The 27,825-nt window shown below is 39.9% G+C and overlaps 1 protein-coding gene across 3 annotated transcripts in view; it reads right to left on the bottom strand.

Moving 5' to 3' along the window:
* The window catches only part of npas3 (neuronal PAS domain protein 3), a 262,662-nt gene extending 239,308 nt beyond the window's left edge, over nucleotides 1-23,354 (bottom strand). For 2 of the 3 annotated variants that reach the window (XM_066694337.1, XM_066694338.1), the window contains exon 1: nucleotides 18,927-19,573. In XM_066694337.1, coding sequence (XP_066550434.1) covers nucleotides 18,927-18,976 — 50 coding nt within the window. In that variant the 5' untranslated portion in view covers nucleotides 18,977-19,573. Of the gene's footprint in view, nucleotides 1-18,926; nucleotides 19,574-21,947 lie in introns of those variants that run through there. The other variant, XM_066694336.1, reaches the window with a different exon arrangement.
* Nucleotides 23,355-27,825: the final 4,471 nt, after the last annotated feature.

Here is a 27,825-nt window from a genome sequence, read left to right as displayed (position 1 = left end):
TCATAATGTGTGTCCAGCTTCGCGGAGCGACAGTACAGAAGGACGTCTCCCCCCTAATGAGTCAGATCAATGAATAAAATGCCACAGCCTGTCCTAGGTAACAGACTCGCACATACGCCTCATTCCCTCCTCCACCATCTCCACCATTTCCACAGAACGGAAGGCTTCTCTTCAACTGTTACGCAATTGCCAACCTAATGCATCCTGATTCTGCACTTGTGGTCAGAGGAGCACATGACGGGAAGCGGGGGCTCTGTGATTCACCTCCAAACGAGGGTTAGTGGAGTTCGAACGGACATCGATCCTTTCCGCCCCCATTGAGGATCAGAAGAGTGAAACCACAAGCGCACACTGAGGCCATCTGGGTGTGAGGAAGCAACGAACGACAGCTAGACCCTAGAAACAGCCACCGACGGAGGGAAGGGGAGCCTGTTTTAAGATATTCATGGTCGGGGTCCCACAGAAAGCTGGTAATTTCTAGTTTCAGCACAGAAAACTAGAGCCAAGAGCAGCTGCCCAAACTCTGCCAAAATACAGTGGGAAAAGATCTGAAGAAAGTGAACATCGTATATTTAAAGAAAGGAAAAGTTAAAGGATTTCAATAGATATAATTTATATAACATAATATATGTATTTACTTTCACCATGAAATCAATCTGTTCAAGGCAGAATGGTTTATTTTTATGTATTTATTTGTGTATTTATTTATTTATTACTTTAAGAAGGTACACAAAATGATGTGTTTAGGTCCCTTATTATTTATGAAAACAAACTTAAACACTTTTAATTTGCAGTAAATTCAAGGAGGTCATGAATGGAAAGCAAATTTGCTCCCCCCCCCCCACTTAACAAATTGCTTTTCATACTGTAGACTTTGATCTCGTATGCATTATTTAGCACTCTCCATTTTAAATTCAAACATCTAAAAAGTGAAACGCAGTCAATTAAAACAAACTGCATGATATTATTCCTAAACACCACTGCATAAGCCATATTTAATAAACCATCTTTAAAAGATTTAACTTGTAACAATAATTGTTTAACTGTAAATTAAATGTGAACAAAAGTCTTTTATTCTCGCCACCTCATTAATTTCAGTGTTGTGACAGTGTGCTTTGTAGGGTAACCGTTGCCAGCCTACACTGCCAAACTAGGAGCAATTTACTACACTTCTATTCAAGGCTTTCATTTTAACGCAAAGCACATAAGAAGCAGCTTTACAAAAAAATAAAAAAATCTTCTTAAGCGTCTAATATCAGTTTCTTGTCTTTATTTTCTTCTCTTTTCTGGTGCGCGAGGCGAGGGGAGAGAGGGGTAATCTAATTCAAATACACTGCCAGCCTTTTTACTCCACTTAATAAAATTAGCAATTATAAAGGTAGCATTACTTAGTTAGCTGCTGTTTGATTTCATATTTAGAAATTCTGGCCTTAATTCAAATTCACAGCAGTTTCAGAGGGCGATGTTGCATGGCCCGATTCAGGTGGCAAGCATTAAATCTCTTTTTCTGCTGTCATGCAACAACAACTTCAATACAAATTAGCACTGCCAAACTCCACATCCGCGGCTCACAAGGCCGTGATTCTGCCCACTGGCTCCCATTCACACGCTCTCGATATATATGTTTCGGGACGTCTGCCTCTCCAAGAAAGAGGCAGGTGTGCAAGGCAGTCCTCTCCCAGAGACAGGAAGGACGGAGGCGAGAGGAGGTGAAGACGCAGGGATTCCCATTCGAGTCTCGCGTCACTCTGCTGTGGGATGTGTGGCTCCTGGAGCACTTGTGATCAACAGGAAGCCCTCAGAACTGGGCTGTTTTAAACTGCATTCATCTTCTCTGCTTCCCAGTAGATGTAACACAGTAAAAGTTCAGGTCGTCAACCGCTTAAACCAACAGCTGAGTAACAGAGTTAGAATAAGGCAGTGAAATTGCAGCTTTGAGGTCTATTTTTGTGTTGGTTTATTCATGCTTTTGCTGTTTTGGGCCATGGGGACAATGTCAAACATACATGCTGTCCCGTTAAGTGAACAAATGTGGAGAACCCCAGTTTACAGTGCTTTGATGACCACTGAAGGGGATTAATTTGGTTCATAACCGCTGACCTCTGTTCTTTCACTGATATCATCTCATCTTGTTAAGTACAAGAGAAATAGAGATCACACTTTTCCTCTTTGCTCCAAAAACTAGACAAAGCGAAACCACATAAATATGGCAATACATTAAGAATCCAGAGGCAGTACAGGAGAGAAATATATATATATATATATATATATATATATATATATATATATATATTTTTTTTTTTTTTTTTTTTTTCACTCAGTGCATCTTTTAATTTATCACCCACAGACCTTATAAAAAGGCTATGCTTTATAGATTTTTTTCCCTCAAGATAGTGAGTAAGCACTCATTTTACAACACTTTTCTCAACATGCCTGTGAGAGAGACAGCTGATATATTGTGCTAACAGCACTTTTATAATAATTCCAATACATTGCCCATCCTAAAAATAACACATTTTTTCCAGCACTTGGCATCAGACACCCACACCACTACACAACCGTGTATTTGGGTCCATTTACAGAAGACCACCCTTAATTTCTCCTCACCTCAGACACGTTATTGAATCACCGTTCAAGAGCGAGGCTTACATGAGTGAAAGACTTGGCGATTCACCAGGGCATAGTGAAACAATGATACAATGAGTCAAAAATAGAAACATACTCCATTAAAAATTATTTTCTCCTTCATAATCTTAACTGGCCCCATAAGATTCGGATATAATAAAAGGGATTTCTTGTTATACAGTTTTGATTTCATTTCAAGGTAGACTGAGAAGGCACTGTTTGCTGTCCATTTCAAAAGCCTGTTTCCACTGTGAGGTGTACACCTAATAAATAATTTAACTAAGACGCTATATTTGACCAACAGCTTTGCAGGAGCCAGGTGGCCCTTCTGCAGCGCCGACTTCACTGCACTAATGATTTCACTGCCCAACACTAAAAAGCTTTCATCCAACGCCCATGAAGGTTAAGGAACATGGAGAAACGGCCTTAAAAAATATAAATAAAAAGGACTAATGAAGGCAGAAGGGGATCATGATTTACCGAGCTGGTGGCAGGAAGGAACCTCAAAGGATGGAAGGCAAGTTATTCACAAAACCGCACCCCGGCCACATTAGGAGGACGGCGCTCAGGGCGGAGCTACTGTATCATTCCATATCTCCTGATGGATCTCGTCCATTCATCTTGCTCAGGCAACTTGCTCCAATCCATAAAACAGGCATTAATATAAAGCTATCACACAGCTTAGAATTTTCATTTTAACTGACAAGACGCCCCATTCATCATCAACACCGCCTGTCTGTACACTAGCAGGTCCATCACAGGCAAAGTGAGCTCTGAAGGATATGCAGACCGAGCACAGTCAATGGGCCGTGGGTTCACAGCGGGAGCTTCCCCACATTCGCCTGCTCCAGCACGGCACCGTCCCACCTGCGTCGGCCGTGTTCACAGGTGACATTAACCCTTGCTTTCCTGACCGCTGGAAGAAGTCACGTCAAGAAGTGAAGTTAGCTCAAAAAAATGCTTAATCCAATTAACTTCACTCTCTCCTCCTTGTAAAGATCTAGTGCATACAGTGTGTTCTAGTAAGTGGGCTCAGAAAGAAATGATCTACTGAGAAAAAAGAAAATATAAATAATGAAATTAAACTTCTGGTGTGTGTAAGGTTTAATATCTTGGCAAACATGGCTTTAAATCAAGAAAACAAACAAAAACAACATCCTCCTGTCTTTCTTTTAAATACTAAGGATGGTTTAGATATTGGCTTCACGGGAATGTTTCCCAATCTGTCAGATTGCTTATAAGGGATTAAATATTTTATTTTATTTCCATTCACACCACAGACCAATTTTGTCTGTAGTTGACACGAGTGAACAGAAATATCCAGTGACAACAGGGCCTTGATATGGTAAACACGCTGGCTTTGAAGTTACGCTCCACGTTATATGAGGCTGAATTGAGATTTTTAAGATTGTTCCCGTAATATCTAATGATGCTATTCATAAAAAAATAAACAAACTGACATTTGCAGGAGGACAAATAATTCAAGAGGCTTCGGATATAAAAAAAAGAATGTTAAACACTTGCACTCTTGAACATAATGAATGGTGCAAGATTTCTGTTATGAATATTGCTAAAATATTTATGATGAATATGTTGAAACTCTGCCGGCAGACTAGTAACTATGGGCACAGAGTTATAGGACTTCCTGAGGAATATAATGTCTGTGCAAGTATGCTCCTGAATACATTGAGTGTCTCTTATTGACTGTCTCAGCAGCCCGTTGTTACTACAGTGCTCTTGTCTGGTACGTCAGTGCTTATGCATGAACTGCCCCTGAACAGAGAGACAGCTCCGTCCTTTATCATATCTCATCATTGAGGAATATTGTAGCATTGACCCCTGTAACAATATTATACTACTGCTAAAACACGAATCATCACCACCACCATCATTTCAGTATCAGAATGGATTTCCACAATGGACTGTCATCCTTCTGCAGCTTTTGAAGGGCACAGAATCACCAGCAATTATTATTACAAGACCATAATTTCCCAGAATGTACCTGCTCACTCCACTCACTGCTCATTGGCTGGCTGCTCAATTTTATGCCTCAGACACTGGAAAGGATTCAAAACAACCACTGACACTATGTTGTTAAGGATTCTACTTTTGCAATGGATACAGAAGTAGTTTGTGGTCTAAAACACCACTGTTACACACACATACGCAAACAGACATTGTGACGCTCCTCCCCAAACAATCTATACCAGATGCAACTTAGGGGCTTCCAAAAGCAGTGCATTTAATAAAACCACTTCTTCAAACGCTTCAGGACATGCTGAAGGCAGAAAGCTTGAGCAGCACTCACGAAACACAAGGAAAAACTAAAAACACGACTGCACAAACAAAAGTCTTCACAGATTGTGTTCTGATGACAGACAAGCTGGCACACAATCACACCTGTAACATCACATGTCCTGACCCCGGTGGACCCACAATATGAAGGACATTAATACCACTTCTGGAATGTCACAACGATTTGGGGGTTGACCGCCTTGACAAGAGCGGTTTGGCAGGCCTGGGTAAATATTGTGTATTGCAAAAGAATGTGTTGAGATCTACAGCACTGTTCCAATTTAGCATTACACACTCTTACGAGTCCGCTGCCAAAGAAAAACCTTTTAGCCGGGATTTCCTCTGCGATGGGTGGCACAAAGTAACTACTGTGTCCGTTCCTTCGGTTCTAGAACAATATTCTCATGGCAGCCCACAGCTATCTCACTGCTGCAAACAATGGCCAAGCAGAATAATTGGCATTTATTCTGTTCTTAAAAAAACTAAAAATAAAAAATGTAGTGAATTATTTTATCAGCACAGACTGCACAGACTGTGTCAGATCAAATTTAAGTAAACAAACACTTTACAAACACACACACATTCAAATGAGGAGCCTTGCTGTTATATGTATGGAACACCACACAGCAGAATAGTGAGCAGGCCTCAACACACACTCACTGTGGATAAGAGACAATTTCACTTTTTGGAGGTAACATATAATTTCTGCTTTACTCTTAAAATAAAATAAACACTAAACTATGAATCCTGAACAAAAATATATTATACCTGAAAAGCCTCCCTTTAACAATAATAATGTTTAAAGCAGAGCAGTTAAGTACGTAAAGACGAGGATAGTGGGAATAAAAATGAAGGAGCCCTTAACAATGATGAGAATGTAAATAGTTAAGCCTTCAGTGTATAATTCCCTATTAAGTATTGAAGTCTGACAAGTCTGTGAGCACAGTACAAGCACACAAATCCTGGTGACATCCTATAAATTACAGAAACTACCATTTTGTCACTTCCATTTTTTACAACACAATGTTGGGTTTCCACAGCGATGCCTTCTACATTTGAAAAATGAGCTCTGGAAAAAAAAAAAACAAATACAATTTAAAAATATAACAGCCTTTGGGGAATGTATGTTAATATACTATAGTACTATCACTACAAGAAAAATAAATGTTTTTTTTTCTTTCTTTCTTACAAAACAAAATAAAACTGCAACGAATTTGGCTTGCATTAAGCTATGCTTCAGATTATTTTCATCCAAATATATACACTGCATGTTTACTACAGAACATTTAAAAAATACATATTTAAAATTGTGATTTTGGTCATGCCCTTCTAAGGAAATGCCAACCCTGGGCCATTTTACAAGATTTGAAATAAGTTACTAGGGCCAGTGGCTGCAGACAGTAAATCATATTAATAATGGGGGCTTATTGCCTGTGCGTCCCAAATTTTAAAACGATTAGCTGTTTGACTGTGACATAATTTAATTCGCACCTATTTTTCTGGTAACGCCCTGTTCGGAGTTTTAATATTCACTGCTGAGAGAAAATACAGTAAGGATTATGTTGAGGATGGCAACTTTACCACTTCAGCAGAAAAATCACACACTGCCTCAAAAGTGAATGGAAAAGGGAGAGAGAAACATTTTATTTGGATGGAAAAACAGTTTTTTTAAGTCACTTTCCGCACATTGGTGCTCAAGAGCCGGCGTAATTAGGAAAAGCAAATCAGACGGTAAAGAAGCAAAGCTGTGGAGGCAGTTACAGCACCTAACCAAGCTACCAGAACTATAAAACAACCTTTAACAAACACAAAGCCTCAGTTTGGTAGAGCTGTCGTCAGTCGTAACTGCAGATTGATTTGTACAGGGAAAGAAAAAAAAAAGCTATTATAAGTTGAAATCTAATTGGCAACTTCCAAAGATGTTGATAAGAAGGAAAAGATTAATGAGCTATCAGGGCCTCTATGAAGCTGTGAAATACTTTACCAAAGATAACAATGACTGCACTTCAAAATACGATTTGCATAACAGCATGACTAAAACATTGTGTACTCTGTGTGTACTCTGTGCTGCTTGCACTCCTCGCTTGGCTCAAATACTGTACTTTTCTCATCAAGCCCTGGATGGGATGAAACAGTAGTGAATCAGGAGCCCCACTCCCCCAGTAAAAATTAAATGAAATACAAAACAGTAGCCCTCACAGAAATGCTCAGTCATATGCAGATGGCACAACTGTATATCCTTCCCTTTCACGTGAAAGCTTCACTCAAATAAAGGAGGGAAATGTTACACTTGCACCAGCCACAGTATTGCTGTCAAATGTTCTCTTTACTAGCAATATGAAAAGGCTGTAAATCAATGGATTCTTGTCATTATTAGACTTGTAACTAACTAGTCATGTTTTGCATAACAAGTTATTCTACAAAGTCTAGGCTACAAGTAATTTGAAGGGGAATAAAACACTATACAGACTAGATTAACAAGTACCTCTGCTTCCTAAACATAAATTAATAGTCCTATATGAGTGTCCTTGTGTTAACAAGGGAGATATGCCATTTTAAATGATGTTCAATTTCTTATTGCACCTAACGACAAGCTCAACTTTCTGTAGGTTTCGTTAGTGCCTTAAAATTAACACCTTTTCCCAAACTGGAATCTGTCCAGGGATGCTCTTATCTCCTTGAACAGATACCTCCATAAATCTGTAAATTCCCTTTTACATCCAAGACACGAGAAGCTGGAACATAGTGCACAATATATGAGCCAGCCGTGTGTGTGTTGCTTTACCTTGATAGAAATAGGTTTGTGTTTTCCCCCCCCAAAAAAAACACAAAAACACCAACATCTTTACGTTTACCTATTTCTTTGCGGACAGCACGATGTGTCTGAAAAATCATGCAGCACAATCGACAACACAGAGACTAATCAGCATTTAAGACTGAGTGTTCCTCGAACCCTTTTCGCTAGACTCTGTGGTATAATCGTCTCTCAGGTCAATTGGCATGCATTAAATCCACAGTGTGATGGTAAGAAAGGAAATGTGATACTTGTGCTTTACAAATACACTAATTAAAGGTGACTGAAGAGTCAGATATAATTCCCAGTGTGCATACTGTATATTTCAACATGATAAGAAGAGAGCCGCAGACCTATTTGACAGCACGTATCTTGAGTATCATGGCACAAAACCACAATTTAGAAGAGGATTCAGTATCGAATATAGCCTGATAGACTTCCACTCTTCCATAAATTTCTGCACCTCAGCATTTTGAAATCCGGTTAATGCTTATATAGCAATAATGTATTTTTTTTTCTATTTGAAAGTCTTTAGGATGTATTTAAATGAGAGATTTAGTTAATGAGTTTGGGCAAACTCTGGAACAGTCTTTTAAGTATTATCATTCTCATTAATTTTCAGAATTACCCACTGTGTTGTGATAGCTGTCATGGACTTCAGACTTCAATTAACTACATACTATATATATGTTTGTTTTTTAACTGTCCATAAATTGAAGACTTTACATTTTATTTTGAAAACTTTGCAATTTACATTTTAAGCTTTCATTTTTGCGAGTGAAAGCTAAGCCAGCGATAAATATGCTAATATACATGTACAGCCAGTATAAGCCTGTGTAAAATGAAGAATGAAGTTTCCATATTTCAACTTAGAAGTAACAATGGAATTTTACTTTCAGGATAATGTTTGCATAAATACCAACGAACAGCAGGAATAGGGGCCACTTTAATACTCCGACACAGAAGCTGAAAAACCCAGTTATCAGGTTAATTTGACGGAAATGACTAAGTAATGATTTTGGCTAAACACTGCATTTGTGGAGTTCTGGTTTTTCAATAGTTTTATTTGTTTTCACACACAAAATCCAGCTTCTGGGGAAGCAGTGAGAATCTGAATGGAAAAACTCGTGATAAATTTCTAGGACAGAAAAGGCCAAATGTGATCAGATACCAGGAAGATTAACTGGGCTGTAGGTTTTGCACAACTATTCAATTTGCAAAGGGAACAAAAAACTGAAAAAAAAGAAAAGAAAAAAAACAGAAGAAATTATGTACAAAGAAATCAAACACATTAGTAAACAGTGAAAATGTTCCTTCACAGAAGCTCCTTGTTTTTGCTGCTCTTCGGTTACTATCTGTAAACATCCCCTTTGTTTTTATTGTTCCGTTCTCAAGTGTTCACATATCAGAGCCATAAGTATTTCATTACTGGTTTATCTGTCCAGAGGTTTGTGAAGCAGTAACAATTAACCCTCCCTTCACAGTGATTGATATAGGCTTTGCTTTCAATTTGTTCCACTACACAGATCATGAAATTCTGAATGCGCCCATCCTTATTGACCTACACTTTCAAACGCAAGGCTACAATGAGATGAAAGTAATTATTAAAGGGAAGAGAGCTACATAGCCATGAAACAAAGTCTTTAAAAAATCTTTTAGATGACCTTCTAGCAAAATCTCTACTGTTTCAAGTTCTGTCACAGGGAAGACAGAAAGCAATTTGCTGATTTCAATGTAATTTAAAGTCATGTTTTTTCTCGTTGTTGTTTTTCTTATTGGCACACAAAACAAGGTCTAATGACGGGGCAACAGATGCATTGTGGGAAAAGGGGTGTCAAGGCGAGGAAGTTTGTTTTTTGGGGGTTTCCAACAATACCCTCTCAGGAAGAAAATAAAAATACACAAACCTTCCACCAAAAGAGAGGAATCTGCTGATGGAATCTGCAGAGAAAACCGCAGTGATAAAAAGACAGGACTGCCTCGACATCTGATTGAATTTTTAAGGGGAAAAAACCCAGTCAAATCACATCTGCATACCACACTCCCCAAGTGTCATTCCTCCAGTGATATATGACCTTTTCCCTTGTATTAATCTTCTGAGGAACACTGTCTTTAAAATCATTTTTTCTTTAATATCCATAATCTCAAGCCCCTAAAATAGTGGTGTAAAATATACTGCAGCCTAATATACCCCTTGCATCCAATTCCAAAGGTTCAGATATATAGTACCTTAGTTTTAAATTTGCATATGGTCTTTCTAACAGGCAATGTGTGGATACTGGGATTGACACCAGTCAGGCTGATTAGATTTCAGCATGGAGACACCAGCTTCAGTGGGAACTGTTTTTTCTTGGTTTCTTTCTTTAGTCATTTTTAGTTCAGGCCTTAATTCAAATTACTTCAAATATGTATAAGCTGGGCGCACTCTTACCATCAGAGGAGAGAGAATTTAAGAAACAGTCTCAGACAATACAAACCACAGACAGTGAAAGGGGGTTTGAATTGCAACTTACATGCTTTACCCAGGTTGTCGCCTGCAAATATGAAGACCTACAACCAGAAGTGCGGAGGCGGAAACGGCAGGAATGTAAAATCGCCCGGGAACTGTAACGGCCATGTCGCAAATCCCGCGAGAATACCAACACCGGCTTCCAGGATTTGGAGTTGAGTTGTGCGGCAAAGTGAGTTCACCAGTGGCTGCAGTTACATTTATAGTGAGTGGTGATAATAAAGAAACAAGTAAAAGCAATTTTAGTGACGTAAACAGGCGCCATTTCCTCTGCTTTCTGCATTCGTTGCGTCTTCGGCTCTGCGCGTCAGTAAAGTAAAGACGTCATTCAATCGGGGCGGGGCTTCAATGGCGCGTCACATCCTGCCGCACGCACGGAAGTGGGGGCGGTTACCTCAAACGCAAACACGTGTTTCATAATAATAATTATATATTCGCCTAGTGAATGTGTTCGCATGCAGGTGGCCCAGGGACTTACATACAATTTCCACCATTAAACCGAGTTGAGATAAGAGACAAGGACAGTCACATCTCAGCAGCTGTGAATATATTATCTGTTTACTGTACTGAACCTATTTGCATTGATTTGCTCTGAAATATAAACGAATACACTCGCACTGACATCAGGTATTCAAATGGCAAATGTAATGTATGGACAGGGTTTTTGTATGTATTCGTTTGTGCTCCACTCTATTAAAGTTACATTCATTTAAAAATACCAGCTTTAAAATATGTCATTATGGCATGTGAGCTATACAAGGGCTTAACACTGCTAAATTAATAGTAATAATAATAATAATAATAATAATAATACTCGTGTATGCTGTGTTTTGTACTCTGCCTATGGCGAAATTACTTCATAAAGCCCAATACATATTATGTTGCTTAAAAGATTAATAATAGGAATAAAATATGTTTGCCAACTATTCCTATTTGTTTTACAATCTGCCCCCCGAAATATAATTTGACATTATCATTTGTGTTTTGAGAAAAAATAAAATAAAAACACTTGTATTATAGTTTTTAAAAATGTATGTAGGACAGATCAAGCCTTTTCATTTAGGCGTTACATTTTATTTTCACTTGATTTAGTTTTGTGTGTCTGAAGTGTTGTTGTCAACTTTAAACAGCAATTCAAATGTGGAACAAACAAGAACATAAAAATATTGTATGTACTTGGAGTGTTTGTGTATTTCTGAACCTCTTACCACCTTGAAATCCTATCTGCGTATATTTGTTTTACTGGAGTATTAAATGGAAATGTCTATCAACTGTAAAATGTGGGCTAGCACAGTCTGTGGTGGGCTACCAGCGTTTTCCTTTGGCAGTCCACTGGACCACCACACATAGTAGTGATCTGTCTGCCCCCACACACACAGCTGGAACAGTCTCTGAGAGAATAAAGAGAGGACATCTATGTTGGCTTCTCTCAGATTAGACCTACTGGTTATAGGACAGGCATTAGTGCAATGGTAACATTTCTCTCCTGCTGACTCCTCAACACTCTTCCAGTTGGATTATCTCTCCTGCCGTTGTAGCTGTGTTGTGTTTCCATTGTTTGTTGCTTTACAACAGAATGAGCTCAATAGAAAGTGTGACTTTATCAAGTATATATCCTGTATAAATGAAGAAATATATGTGTATGTATGTGTGTATGTATACATATAGATATAGATATACACACATACACACATTTCATCAATACAATTATTAGTTTTACAATTATTATCCAAGAACAATACAACACGATCAAGCTGATTCTCAAGGGGTGAGGGAAGCACAAGGCCGGCATCCACAATAACATCTCCTGTATTAGCTTCACATCCTTTCCCAGACCCCTGCTTCAGTGTGCAATTACTGCCCAGAATGAAGTACTGGTAGCAAAAAAAAAATGTATTCCAGCTAATAATTACAAAATGACATCTCCGAGACCTCATGTGGGATGCCTCTACAGTAAGATGTTGGATCCCTGCCTCGGCCGATCACACTTATGGAGTTATCCGTCCCATTTTATTTTCTTAACCGATTTAATCCGTGCGGCACAGAGTTGTCTGACACTAGCCGGAGAGCTTCTGGAGCAACGGACCGCTATTGCAGACATTCCTGAGGGTTATAGGTTTGGACGGACAGTGAGTTAATCACCGCTCCATTGGAATGCCCTGTTTCCCATTGTCTCGCTGTGCTGTCGACTGGTTTGGGTAGTGGCAGCTGGTAAAGGTCATGCTTTCCTTTGTGAGCTTCCCAAAAAAGGCTCATCGCCAGACTGTTAAATTATGAATAAGCTATGAACAAAAGGAGGCAGATACAGCGGTGACAAGATAATCCATGCAAATTTATCTATGACAAATTCAGTTGGATTAACAAATTACATTTACACAGGGCAATAAAAATGTATGGGAAAAAGCGAGTTAGGATTTAATCACAAGGGACCGGCGTTCTTGAAGAATGTCTGCAAGTGCTTACTGTTTTCAAAGTCCTAACATTTTTTTTTTCACCATTATTTAATTCATAGAAATGATTTACTGCGTCTAAGCCGTGTTTGGAAAAGCAACGCCCCTTTCATAAAGTTGTACAACAGGAATAGGTTACTCAGAAAACAGATCGTTGGCTTTGTTCTTCGGATCCCAGCACATCAGATAAAGGGTTTTACACATTTTATTATTGTGACAGAATCGTTAATAGGGTTCCGCTATACATGCCTCGAAAATGCCTCAATCAGCATAACGGTACTTACAGTTGATTTCCTATTGTACCTGCGCCGAACTAGATTAAGCTATATACCAAACGCACCTAAACAAAGTAAAGGCCTTGAAATCAGTGTCAGTGAGAAACGCTGATTTATATGCTGGTCTCTGCAAATGCCTCCAGGAGTTAGAATTATCTAATCAATAATGAAAAGGTTACAGGAAAAAACTGACTACAAATCATTATTTAACTTGATTTGACTTTGAATTGTATAACTACTTTTGGTCGAATTCTGTACAGGAACAGAAAAATGTATTCAAAAGGCATCCATTTGACTTTTTAAAGCTGATCATTTTCCTTTTGATAGTGTCACAGCTTAATTTCAGTTGTTGGTGTGCATTTCCTGCATTCTGCTTTATAATTTACAATTAATTTAGGTTCTTACAGCTTATAGCTATGGTTCCTTTGATCACTGCTAGTCCTGTAGCACAGAGCATGCTGGTCCAATATGCCACAGTCAACGTTTGTGGGTCAAAACTGCAAATGGTGGCGTTTCCTCTTCATAGATAACTTACAAATGTATAGTAATTCACAGAGGTGAAACCTGCAAATCAATATGGACCTTTTTATTATTAGCAAGTATAATTTCAGTGACAAGCTTTCAGGAGAGGAAATAACATTTTAATGCTAAATTTTAAGAACTCATTTAAAACATTTACATCCAAAATTAAGTTTTAGGCCTCATGAAAAAGCATATGTAATTATTAGTTGTTTTCATGCTTTAAAGCAACCGCAGAGAGCTTGCTTAGCCCCTCGTAGCCCCTGTAGTGCAATGCTTCAACAGCCGCGGCAGAAGAAGAATCCCCAAGCTATCTAATTGATCTTGTTAACCATCTCAAAAAATTAAGTGTTTTTTTCTGAAATATGAATTATTAATTCTTACTAATTCTAATTCCTCCTTGAATTCTCAATCAAATTTTATTTATTTTCTGATATTTTCACATTTTCTTTAAAAGAAGATGAGCGGATGAGTAAACGGATAAAGGTCTCTGGTCTGGACAAGACCAGGGGGTCAGTCTGGAGAAGATCTGACTGCTCAGCGTATGGGGTCCTACGGATTCCCTCCAACGCCAGTCTGCCTCCCCTAACGCCGGGGCGAACACAATGCAAGGAGCCTAAATAAAGCCCAGTATGGGGGACTTGGACTTCAGATGACATCATGTTTAAGGAATGCTTTTTTATAAACAATTAGAGAGCGAAAAGTCCTTAGTGAATGAGAATTGCCTGTATTCCCCGTTATGGGGCATTCACGCCTTTCAGTCAGAAGAGTGACAGTCAAGCACACTTGCACACCAACTCAACAGCCCGTTGTTTTAGTCTGCAGAAACCCTCTATATAATCTAAAAAGAATCTCATACATTCAAAATGTCATGTAGGTTTGGCCTTCCAAGGTGGTCATACGTCAGGTCAGTTGAATGCATTTTCACAGACTCGTAAAGAACATTTTTAACTACTGTATCCATGGGGATTAGGGAGAGATAATTGCCTCTTTTTAATTTTATACATCTAAGAAAGGCAAGCCAAGTTTTACATTTTTATCCACAGCTCAGCACCAGTAAACTCATGTCCCAACCCCCCGACTGCATTCTGCAGCACAGGGCGTCAAGTTAGAATCGTAATTGTGACGGACAGTTGGAGATCTGGGCAAGAGCGGTGGAGCAGGTGGAGGGGGGGTGACAGGAGGGCATACCTTGCTGGTAGTGCAAGGAGCCGGTGAGCCTAACTAAAGTGGCAGATGGGCTTCTGCAGGCTCAACATCTGTCTTTTGTATGAGACATTAAACGAAGGTCTCATTTCCGCCGTGGACATTAAAGATCTTCTGGCATCTTCTGGCTAATAAAGGGGGTGTTCGTGTGCACGGTGTATAGTTCACCTGCGACGGAAAAACTTTGCTCCTAAAGGAAAACCCGCCGTGTGAAACCCGGGGTGAACAAACCTTAAATGCATCTTAAAATCTTGATGTGGAAAAAAGGGACAACAATACAATCCTTATTATAAATCACGATGAGAGGTTCCTGAAACGTCTTGTCCATCAGTAAATAGATTGACGACGGATGTTCTTTGAAATAAACAAATAGATCATAAACCCTCATGCTAAATAAAGCTCAAGGACAGTCTCCTGAAAAGCTGCAGGCTCAGCAAAGCAAGGGCTACTAACGCCATGCCACTGTGCACTGCTCTAAGGAATAAGGTAAAGCACAACACAGAGATGCCAGGAAAACGGGCAATACTGAGAAAAAGAACAAGTGGTTTTCAGCTGTTCCCTACATATATAAATATACAAATACATATACATATGCATAATATATAACCTGGCTGCAGTAAATACATCTGCATTTCACTAAGAGTACAAATGGCAGTAACCTCTATAAATTGAACAAAGGAAAAAAGAAAGAGAGAGATTTCATCCATTGATGGAGTACCGTATCTACTATGAAGCCTGTAATAAAACAAAACAACTTAAACATCTCTTGAGATAACACAAGCCTTAATGCACCGCGGCAATCGTTCCTCTATTATCTTCGCAGGATGCATTTTTTATGCGTCTCACTCACATGTCTGACCTTCACAATAACAGTGCAAAGTGGCAGTGCAAGTAAGAATGTGTCACACTACTGTAATCACCGCACTGTTCGTCGGTGGTGGAGCGTGTTGTGTATCAGGAAAAAGTAGGTAATAATTGAAAAAATAAAAACTGGAATTGGTGATACACTCTCTTCCTCTTTAAAACCTGTAGCTCAATCATTAAGCGGTATAGAATGTCTCGGCTCTATGATTAACCATCACAAATTCCATCTTGAATGTAATCATTCTCTTGAAATTACAGCGAATGCTAAGCAATGTGGATATATTTTTAATAAGTCCCATTATAACTGTTGGCTATAGAACTATAAGATCTAATATCCTTTCTTGTGGCTCAATGATATGTCCATGCATTACTGTTCTTGCTGACAGTCTGTTGCCTTGGAAATATTTCATTATTTCAGTTTTTTCCATTTGCAGACCCTTGGCCTTGTGATATGAAGGCCACTCTCTATTTCATATTTTTCGATTACCATTTTAGCAATCTCCGAGAACTACTTATATATAAAAGAAAGTGTTGTTAGACAATGAACAGAACCATTAATCTCTACCATTTCTGCCCTGTGCTGCAAACCAAACCACTTTCTATAAACTGTACTGTGGCTTTGCCTGCTCAAAAAGATCTGAAAAGTTACTAACCTTTAAAAGCGGTGTATACAATATAATAAAGTTCTATTATTGAATCCTTTAAAAAATAAAAACGATATCCCCTAGAAAAAAAAAGCAATACTTATAATAATAGTAATACATATACCTTGTATGTTTTGTGGATATTTATTTACTTTTAAAAATGGTATGAACATTGTGAGATGGAAAAAATAATCTAGATTACTCACATGAGTATCTTAAATATCTTTAGGTACCCTGACAAAGCAAAGCACTTTAATATGTATAAGATGAGCGAGATATTTAATGATAATGATTTTTCACCCAGGGCTCCCAGGGTTTTGACTAATTTCAACCACAATATCAAAAGCAGGCTCTCACTTAGTTGCTTTAGCAAACAAGGTTTTATGTAGCCTGCAGCGATATTGGAAGGGAGAAAGGTGGAATACCAGAATACTTTAGCATTAAATCAAAAGAAGTGCACATATTAGAAGCTTCACAGAAACTGGATTACTCGTCAGGAAAGATGTAATAGCTGTAAATATGTTTTTAATTCCATCTGCTACATAACCTTGACAAACTCTGTTTTAGAAGCTTAAAGCGTGGCTGTAAATAAAAGTAAATTAACTCTGTATCATGCTTAATAGTCACAGGTGTAACCCTGCTGCAGTACAGTTCATTTTTAACATCTGTCCATAAATCCTATTAACTAATATAAAAGGAAATAGGGCTATTTGGCACTTTTGTGTGCCCTAAGGGTACAAAAGAGCTACTGAAACACAAGGCCAACTTTGTGGTTACCCAATGTTGTATGAACCCCAGCCAGCCCCACTGCTCTTCTGGTTATTACTCCTCCTACTTCCAGCAGAGCAGTATTAGTCAGATCCAACCTTTAGGATGGCAGTGTCTGAGCCAAACAAGAAGATGCTATTAAGGAGCATTAAATTAAATATATCCTCCTACAACTTCAATCAGAATTTCAGACCAAGTGTTATTTAGTTCAACTCTCAAGTGGAGCAGAATAACAAATCACACACACTGATTTACCTTCTCCGAATGCCAAATGGAGACAGGTGATAAAGAAAGCACTCATGCACAGGCTATGAAGTTTCTCCTCGAAATTAATTCCATCTTCAAGATTCCTATCTCTGAGATATACCCAGAATGGCACACAAATATGCTCCTGCCAGAGAGATTACTGAAGACTGACTTAGCATAAACATTCCCTACTGATGCAGTTGTAAATGCTCTGGATAAAAAAGAGCAGTAGTATATTCAGGACTGGCACTTCGCGGGTCTCATAATGATCCTTGACAATGCGTGTATAATAATGTAAAATATAGGCACAGGGATCTATGTATAAGCAGATCTACCTATTGTCCATGCGACGAATTCACAACACAGAATTTTTTCCACAACTAACACCGTTTGCAGCTTCAGTATTACTATATTACTCGAGTCAATTACAATTGTGTCACTACAGATAAGCACCGATGGGGCTCTTGACAGAATGTGTATAAAAAAATATATTTTATTGAAGTATTTAAACAAGTAAAGAAGCGGAATACATTTCCAGCAGCAACTGCTATTAAGTTATATGAATACCTTCACCTAGCTGCCTGTTTAAAAAAAGAAAGAAAGAAATGAAGAAAAGACATACTGAAGCTACAAACTGATTTATTTGGGAGGTGTATATTGAGAAGTTTGAATTCAATGCGCAGAATTGCATTCTCTGGATATTAGGTTTTCTTTGCTCTATGCAGAACAGCTGAAAATAAAGCATTTGCACATGTGCCATTCGTTTATGTAATACAATAGGAAAAATCTGCAATTTAGGGTGTAATTTGTAAAAATCCTAATCCTCTATTTCTTTTATATCACCAAAACAAAGGCAACCAACAGACAAAAATAAGCAACATATTGTAAGTACAAATATGTGTTGCAGAACAACATACTTGGAAATATATGTTAGGCAAATACAATAATAATAATGATATACATAAACACATCTATACAAAAAATCTCAGCCACAGGAATGATTTCCAGAAGCTTCAATGCACAGTACTTGTCACATGCTATAGAAAAAAAAAAAAAAAAAAACATTAGAAGTGCATGTGTTTCCTGAAATAACAACCCCAATATATACATCAGGTGCAAAAAGAAACACCAACCACACCAATATCCATTTGTTTCAAATAAATAATGACAATCCTCAGAATCATAATAATAGTAAAGTGATCCGAAATGATACAATAAATGCATTACCTGCCGGGTTGCTTCTCACCCAATAGACTCTGTGAGCCATCCATGCACTAGCCTGAAAAGTTCCCAAACAGCTGGTTACAGGTTTTATGCTAATTAGCCCGAAGCTCAGAAGTCCCGCTGCAAAGATGCGAACTACCTGGTCTGGCCTAGCTGCACTTAATGCACTGAAGTGCAAAGCAGCACAGACGTCTCTGGTGCACAGATTTCCAGGCCTGCTGCAGCCACTCACAGACCCATACAAACAACGCGAAAAAGTGGCTGCATTACTGGGTAACTGCATTGAACTGTGCAATAGTCGACATGCATTGTGTGCCCTCTGCACTGTAATACAGCTGCCTTTCCACGCTATACCTGTTACCCTAGCGTGAAGGTCCCAAATCTCAGACGCACTCCTGCAGACAACTTCTGACACTCAAAGTAGCAATAATCTGCAGCCAAAAATGCACGACCGCTACTTCACAGCAACACCGTGTCTAAAAGCAAAATAATCAATCCCATCGTTACCGTTCTCTTCTTGAAGGGTCTTGCTGAAAGCTAGGCTTGGTGGGCGCCATCTTCCTGCTATTTTTTTATTTCTTACTTTTTTTTCTTCAGATTTATTTCGACCTACAGTCGAAGGGACCGACAGCAATGCAATCCGCACACTAAGAGTATTTAAACAGAGCCATGGCGCTTTCCTGCTCCAGTCCTGTTTCTGGCTCCATGCATTGCCGCTCATCAGCCTGAAGAAAGGAGGAGAAACCCCCGAGATCGGGCTCCAAAGGCATGCCAGGAAAAGTGACAGGAAAGCGGGGGGACGCGTCTGAAATCCGGCTGCTCTCGGAAGACAGTGGCCTTGGCTGGAGACAGTATTGCAGGAATTAATATCTAAACGGGAGCCTCAAATCACTGCCTTTCCCCGTCCGAGCCCCTCGTCTCCGGGGCTGAGAAAAGCCTTTTCGGTTTCTGTTTTTCGCTGCATTTTCCAGGTTTTCCTGACTGGCTCTGTTTGCAAAAGGACACATCTTCTCCTCCCGGCGCAACACCGCCACTCAGTTGCAGTTAGAGACAGTTTTCATTTTCTACATCTACAGAGGACGAGAACTCGCACGGCTTTCTGTATTAAATAATACAAAATGTAATAAAAATGACACGGTGTCTGTAGCAGAGCGCTTCACCGCGTCTGTCGGGTCCAGACGGATACATAGACACGTACAACAGATACAAATATCAAAGAGCCGACCTCCCGAACCATTACAGAGCATCGATTTATTCATTATTTTTGTAAATTCAACAGTTTAAAGCGCGAAATGATACCTGTGAAGTATAATTATCCTAAAGAGTGGGAATGATGTTAAAATAATACTGATGGAGTATTGTTGTGGTAAACCACTTTATGCAGGTAAATCACTGAACACGAAAGCTGTGAAAAATGCCACATCTGAATTGTTGGTCATGATGTTAAGACGTATGCCAGTCATTTGTAATTATAAAACACAAAGTTTTGCTAACCTTGCTGAATGTACAAATATGATATCCTTCCAATAAAGTATGTGTTTATTCAGAGTAAATTCAACTTGAGATTTATACTACATTGTTTTAATAACAATATAAGAAGATACAAAATATATCTCCTTCAATGTGTATTTTAATGATTTATTTCCTAAAGATTATAAGACAACGTTGCCAACTTACTTTCCAATACCTTTTTTTCCCAGTATTAAGTTTTATCACCTATCTAGATCAGTATTGTTTCATAAAACTGCACTCATGGCTTTCTTGACAATAACTCTTCAATCAGTTTTAATGATCTGTACAATAAATGAGCTCTAGAGAAGAAACCTTTACACTGGGAAAGCACGTGACTCTTATCACAATAACAGACATAATAATAATAATAATAATAATAATAATAATAATATGAACCAAGTCGGGTTATGCGTTACTGCTTCAAACAGGTTTAAAAGCTTAATAGACTGCAGTAAACTCTAAACCTTTAATTTGCAAATCAGATGTACGTTTTTATATATATATATATATATATATATATATATATATATATATATATATATATATATATGTGTGTGTGTGTATTTATATACACACATACATACATATATCAAATCAAAAATAACGCGTCCTAAACAACACAAAAATCTAAATGATGATTTATGTTAATCAATTTAATCACTTATTGGCATGACATTCCTGAGGAAAAACTGACACGTAAATAGCCCTTAAATATCCATATTTAATTCCTATTTAACAAATAGAAACGTGCATTTCAGTTTAAATTGTAAAAAATGTAATTTTGATTTATGAAAGCAGTGTTTATTGTAATTATTATTAGTAGTAGTATTTTTATTATGTGTATTATTATGAACCAAGAAACCTTTGTTAAGCGCTTATGTACAAATGTTTCATTAAAACCTTGAGCGGAAATATACTCTTGCTATTTTCGGGGTTTCATATCACTTCGGTTATTTGCACGATAGGAAGGTTAGGCTAGAACATTTGATCAATCCTAAGATACACACATTTTATATATATTATATATGACACTATTCACAATAATAGATCCTTGTGTATTAAATTTGTCCTTTAAGCTGCAGACAGATTTTCGGTGGCTCTCAGGCCAGTAACCCTGACAACTAATTATTGTGTCATCTCTTTTGTAAAAAGTGAATATTTTTCAAGTTTAAATAAAATGGGAAGCATTTTTTGTATTCCCTGTTTAAAGGACAGAATGCATGTATATGTATTAATTGTTGTGACAAGTCAGTTTTTACTAAACAACTGCAGTGTTCAGTTTGGGTTCAATGTGGTAACAGTGTGTTGATATTTCCTCAATATTCTCATTTACGCTGCGTTAGCTAATTTGCAATATATTGTATTGATGCTAAATAATACTTAACAGAAAACAAAACACAGAGATTCATAACTTTGTGAACAAAAATGATCCGTCTAGAACTTTTTTCATTGTAAACTTTTTCCAGTCGAGGTTCCAGCTCTCTTTCATTTGTATATTTCCCCTCCATCAGGACGCACTTTCTAGATTGATTGATAGAGCCGTGAGCAACAATGAGAGACATGGCAGGTGTCTTATGTGCGTGCATCTGTCAATGTTTCCATTAAACATATAGATTTGCCCGGGATTGCTGATCCACAACACAAAAAGTCTTATGCTATCAACCTTAATATCATTTCAATAATATTTAAGAAATGCATGCAAACTATATAAATATACAATAATGAATAGCTACAGTAAAATAAATAGTTTTAATTCTTGAATAGTAGTCTTCTGTAATTGTATATTTATGCGTATGCGTGTATATTAAAATGATTTCGCAGTGGTAAATTAAGTGCAGAAACTTGCAAGACTTCTAAAAACCACATAAAACACTGTATTAAAAAAAACAAGTGGGCTACAAGTATCATCTGTTGACAAGCATGCAGTAGACACAGTACAATATTGTGCAAATATATATTTTTTATAATGCAGAGAGCCCTGGAAAGGCTGCTCTGTCTTTGCAGTCGCCCACATACCTCTGTTGGTAGGAAGTGATGCCCTGCACACTCTGCGGGTTGCCGTTCGCCGTCCCGGGCACTCTCCCCACGCCGGGACCGGCCGGCACTCCCCCGGCTCCCCCACCTGCCGCAGCCGTCACCTGAACGCTGAAATCCGGGAAGATCCTGATCATCCCCGCTCCAAGAGATTGAACACGAACCGAGTCTGTGTTGATATTGACAAGAATAGCAGCCTTCCCTCCAGCAGCACAAGTCACACCGCAATCCCATTAGTGATGGTCACCAACTCTTCAGCCATTCTACGTCTTGATTTCGGCGGAAGCGAGAGGACTGCTGCAGCTTTCAAGGGGACACCATTGACATTGATGCCAGGCTTGAGCAATAAAGAGATGCAGCTGGGGAGACGGCAAGCTCCTCTAAATGAGACTTACTTCGCAGTTCAGCAAGAGGAAAGAGTTCGCAAGATGCTCACTGTGCAACTTGTGTGCGGAAATGTCTGTGCAAAGTTTCACTGGCCTGGGTGTACCCTGTTAATAATGCATCCCTATTCAACAGCTCTCGGCGTCTTCATCGTGGCTTTAAGCACACAGTGAATGGTTCGTGTGCACAACCCAATTCTCTAATATTGAACATTCAGGGGTTTATTGTCTTATTGCTTTTTTTCAGCTCCTATTTCTAATCATGCTGAGACACTATAAATAGAGCGGAGAAGTGAGCACGGAGTCAGAGCAATTAGGATTATTGTCTTGATGAAAGTTTGTAATTAAAGCGGTTCAAAGGACAGCTTCAAAATTGTAATATAGCACACTTAAAAATAAACTAAGAATACAATTTATTCTCCGAGATGCGCTGCTGCAATATATAGTCACAGAAAACGCTCCTTCTGTGGAAAAGTGCATTGAAAACTTATTGTCTCCGTACAAGCTTAGCTTTCCACTTCTGCTCGTATTGCATCCTTCTAGATTTCAGCTTTTGTCTCCGAGATATGAAAATAAGATGTCAAATACAATATCGAATGTATAAAAAATACATTTTAAAATTGTCCTGGATGCAGCGCGAAGATCGGCATTGGTAAAGTTCCTATTTGTCCTAGTCTGCACTGTTGCAATTGAAAGTTTAATCCTGCGCTGAACCTGCTACTTTTGTAACCTAAGCAGTTAATGAAGTGCTGCAAAGTAATCAATCCCAGGCCGGATGTGTCTTAATAAAGATGCCGTGGTGTCATGTGCAGCGGTGCATCTCAGAAAATAATCACACGGATACTGCTGCCGCACTAGTTGGACGAGTTTTAGTGTGTGAAGTTCTTCTCTCCTCTGCTGCAATTCCCCACGCATGGGCTACGCGCTGCTGTGAGTGAGATCTCCTCCTGACCGCGGTGTTATAGTGTGCAGCGGTGCATGTGTCAGCGGGAGCTGCTGCTGTGCGTGCCGGGCTGTGCAGCAATGCCATGCCTCCGCGAGCCACCAGCCCGGCCTCGCGCCCAGCCGGCCCCGGGGCGCGCGCCGCCGCCGCAGCCAATCACACAGCGCCACGGGCGCGCGCCGGAGCTGCGGATGCGTAACCCCTTGTGGTCCTGCAGAGAGAGAGAGAGGGAGAGAGAGAGAGGGAGAGAGAGGGAGGGAGAGAGAGGGAGAGAGAGGGAGGGAGAGAGAGGGAGAGAGAGGGAGGGAGAGAGAGGGGGAGAGAGGGAGGGAGAGGGGGGGAGAGAGAGGGAGGGAGGGAGAGGGGGGGAGAGAGAGGGAGAGAGGAGGAGAGGGGAAGGGAGAGAGGGAGAGAGGGAGAGAGGGGGGGAAGAGAGAGGGAGAGGGAGAGAAGAGGAGAGGGGAAGGGAGAGAGAGAGAGGGAAATAGGAGGGGAAGGGAGAGAGGGAGAGAGAGGGGGAGAGAGAGGGAGAGGGAGAGGAGGAGAGGGAGAGAAGAGGAGAGGGGAAGGGAGAGAGGGGGGAAGAGAGAGGGAGAGGGGAAGGGAGAGAGAGGCGGAGAGAGGGGGGGAGAGAGAGGGAGAGAGAGGGGGAGAGAGGGAGGGAGAGAGAAAGAGGGGGGAGAGAGAGGGAGAGAGGAGGAGAGGGAGAGAAGAGGAGAGGGGAAGGGAGAGAGAGGGGGAGAGAGGGAGAGAGAGAGGGAGGGAGAGAGAGGGAGAGAGGAGGAGAGGGGGAGAGAGAGGGAGAGGGAGAGGGGGGGAGAGAGAGGGAGGGGGGAAGAGAGAGGAAGGGAGGGAGGGAGAGAGCAGGAGAGGGAGAGAAGAGGAGAGGGGAAGGGAGAGAGAGGGGGAGAGAGGGAGGGAGAGGGGGAGAGAGGGAGAGGGAGAGGGGGAGAGAGGGAGGGAGAGAGAAAGAGGGGGAGAGAGGGAGAGGGAGAGGGGGAGAGAGGGAGGGAGAGATAAAGAGGGGGGGAGAGAGAGGGAGAGAGGAGGAGAGGGGAAGGGAGAGAGGGAGAGAAGAGGAGAGGGGAAGGGAGAAAGAGAGAGGGAAATAGGAGGGGAAGGGAGATGTTTTGCAGTAGAACCCCCTGTACTTGCTTTGGCAAAACGGGTGTAATCTTGTCATGCCAATAAAGCTCTTTTTGAATTTGAATTTGAATTTGAATTTGAGAGAGGGAGCGAGAGGGAGAATTGCACTGATGACGCACAAGAGTGACTATGACCACAGTCGGGCTTATCATCTGGACACAGCATTACAGCCTGAAGTTCACTGGAGTAGTTACTGCATCTCATATGATTCAAACAGGACGCGTAGCCTAATGCAATCTTTGAATGACTTCTGATGAACTAGGCTGTACACATTACTCATGTTGAGCTTTACTGTCAATGCAGATTGAATTAATCTGGTATCAACCATCATTTGGGTAATAGTAGTATCGTAATGTAGTCAGCTATCTATGCCATGAAATGACTACAGACGTGTAATTAGGCAATAATGCCAGCAGGTCAGTCTTAGAGAGCACAGCATTTTTCTTGTCATTCCCATCCCTACTCTATGGGCTTTAGTTGGGGGACAGAGGACATTGACATTACTATAACAATGATGCCCTATTGAGATCTGCAATACTGTGTACAGTTCTGGGCTCCACACTTCAAGAAAGATATCGCTGCTCTAGAGGCAGTTCAGAGGAGAGCAACCAGACTTATTCCAGGTCTGAAGGGAAAGTCCTACTGAGAGACTGAGGACCTGAACCTTTTCACCCTGGAACAGAGGAGACTACGTGGGGACTTGATCCAAGTCGTCAAAATCATGAAGGGCATCGACCACATCAAACCAGAGGAGCTTTTCCAGATCAGCAGGGACACACGCACCCGGGACACAAATGGAAATTGGGCTTCAAGGCATTCAAGACAGAAAACAGGAGACACTTCTTCACACAGAGAGGCGTCACAATCTGAACAAACTCCCCAGCGATGTGGCTGAAGAGACAATTTGGGAACATTCAAAAACAGACTGGATAGGATCCTTGATCACTTAGTTATTAATGGACACCAAACGAGCGCGATGAGGCGAATGGGCTCCTCTCGATTGGACACTTTATGTTCTTATGAGATGAAGGGATTTCTGTGTTTGTATACCCCAAGTGAGGTGCAATGGCACTAGTCACCCATGCTCAGGGTCCTGTGCATACAGGTCTCCCACCCCTGTTCTCAGCAGTCTGGGACAACAGGCAACGCGGCCGCTGTGTGTGGGGCCAGACGTCCGCCTCCACGATGTGAGCTTGTGACTCCACCGGCAGTGTCGACAATGATGTGGTTTTGTGTACTTGGAATGATATCTCCCCAAGCATCCCTGTCACTTCCACTTCAAGGTTCGAGTTCAGAGTCTGTCTGCGAGACCAGCTGGTAGAAGCAGGATCTGTACAACTCTCCACTGTGTGCTCTCCACAGTGGGCCTCCCCAGCAGCTTCAGCCACCGTCTCATGAATTATGCACTCCTGCTACAGCTGGTTCTTTTCTGTCTGCCTGTCTGTCTGTCGAGATGTCTATCCATTAATAGGTCTGTCTATCTTTCGACTGTTGTAGCTAGGTGTTTACTCTCTATCCTATCTGGAATCGTCTCTTATTTTCTGTTTTTACTATATTTCTAATTAAAACCATGCCACGAGCCTCTTCTCTGGGTGCCTGATGGTTGTGTGGAGCTCCAGACATGTCAGCTGGACACACAAACATGGAGGCTGAGTCACCTGGGGGAATGAGGTCATATTAAGTTGGCAGGTTTAACACAGTCACAACTATCGAAGCACCTGGGAATATAAGCTTTATCAGCCTATAAACATTAGGGTGTTAATGTAAGCAGTGTGTTCTCTCAGTGTAGCAGTATTGAGTTTAGAAATAAAATAAGTTTGACATTGTAACCTCCACAGATTTGCAAAGACAAAGATATGCATATTATCTAACAAGTGAGGAATAGGTAAAGTTAAACCCCACATCAAAGTTGCATAGAAGCAGAAATTTGTCTGTAACTTATGAATGCTTCACGTTGCATGGGTGCAAGTTTCTACTTTCTGTTTTAAAAAGACAATTTCACACACTTCCATAAAAATGCATGTCCTTGCCCACACTTAAGTGTAGTAATCATGTATGTACATAGCACTGTATATGAAAACACATTGACATGACACAAGATCCCCTTCTCTCGTTTTCATAAACACATCATTAGTTTTTCTCCTGAAATTCAGATTAAGTTATGTCTAGTCAGTAGTCTTGGATTAAAAGAGAAGTCTTATAAATAAATAAGTTCACTTCTAATCATTTCAGAATTTGATTTACTTAAACTATATCCTACAAGCAGAATCTCAATGAGATCTAAATATCTCATCTCAATGTGCATGGGTTTGGGCTAAAGTAAGAAATCTTAATTCCATGCATTTAACGACAAGGTCTGATGATTTCCAATGATGAATAAATATACTGTTCTACTCAGCCATTTCTGACGATGCACATCAGCCATTGAACACTTAAAATAGTTATAGTTGTGGTTTTGATTATTAAACAATTATGGACATGCTATTAAGAACTAATCAACACATATAAGCACCGATAGTGTTGGGTCACGTGGTATATCATTTGCAGATGATTTAATGTACTGTACTGCATTTTAAATATGTTTTATAATTTTGCTACATTATTTATTTAGACCAGTGATAGACAACCAGTTTATAATGCACACTGGGGTGCAAGAGATTGTTCCAGAGGTGCAAGGCATTGGGGTGCATAGTGCGAATTAATATCCTTTTTCTGGTGGGTAGGGAAGACCAGCCAGAGGATGAGTCAACATTTGTGCTCTAATTAGCCTCATATAAGAACATAAGAAAATGTACAATCAAGAGGAGCCCATTCGCCCCATCGTGCTCGTTTGGTGTCCATTAATAACTAAGTGATCCAAGGATCCTATCCAGTCTATTTTGCTGGGTAGTTTGTTCCAGATTGTGTCAGAGTTCCCTCTCTGATTTAGTCAGAGTGTGTAAACATTCAAACTTGTGGCAATTTTCTTTCCGGGGTGCATGAGTTTCCCAAAGCCTGGCTCAGGGGTGCATTAAGTTATAAAAGGTTGAAACATTTAATATCTCTTAAAACATCTGAATATTGATCAAAATTGGAAGCATTATCAATCTGGAAGTTTGAGGAGTAACTAAGTAAGTTAATTTCTTAGTAAAGGAAAGAAAAGAAAGAAACCTGCAGCCACTTAGTGTACCTGTTCTATTTCCCCCCTGAAATTAGAGCAGTTCTGCAAAGTGGCAAAGGGGATAAAATAATGTAGGATAGAGATAAACAATATTGACTTATGTTTTTATATGTGTGCAAAACACCCAATATAAGTCATTAGTGCAACACATCTCCTGAGACTTTCTGCAGTAGAAGAAAGAAATCAACAATATATTTTATTTTCCTAATAAAACTGTTACCTTTTTAA

Source organism: Amia ocellicauda, chromosome 21 (assembly GCF_036373705.1).
Source record: "Amia ocellicauda isolate fAmiCal2 chromosome 21, fAmiCal2.hap1, whole genome shotgun sequence".
Classification (NCBI taxonomy): Eukaryota; Metazoa; Chordata; class Actinopteri; order Amiiformes; family Amiidae; genus Amia; species Amia ocellicauda.
Note: the sequence above shows the minus strand (reverse complement) of the source record. Positions and strands in the feature narration are given on the sequence as shown.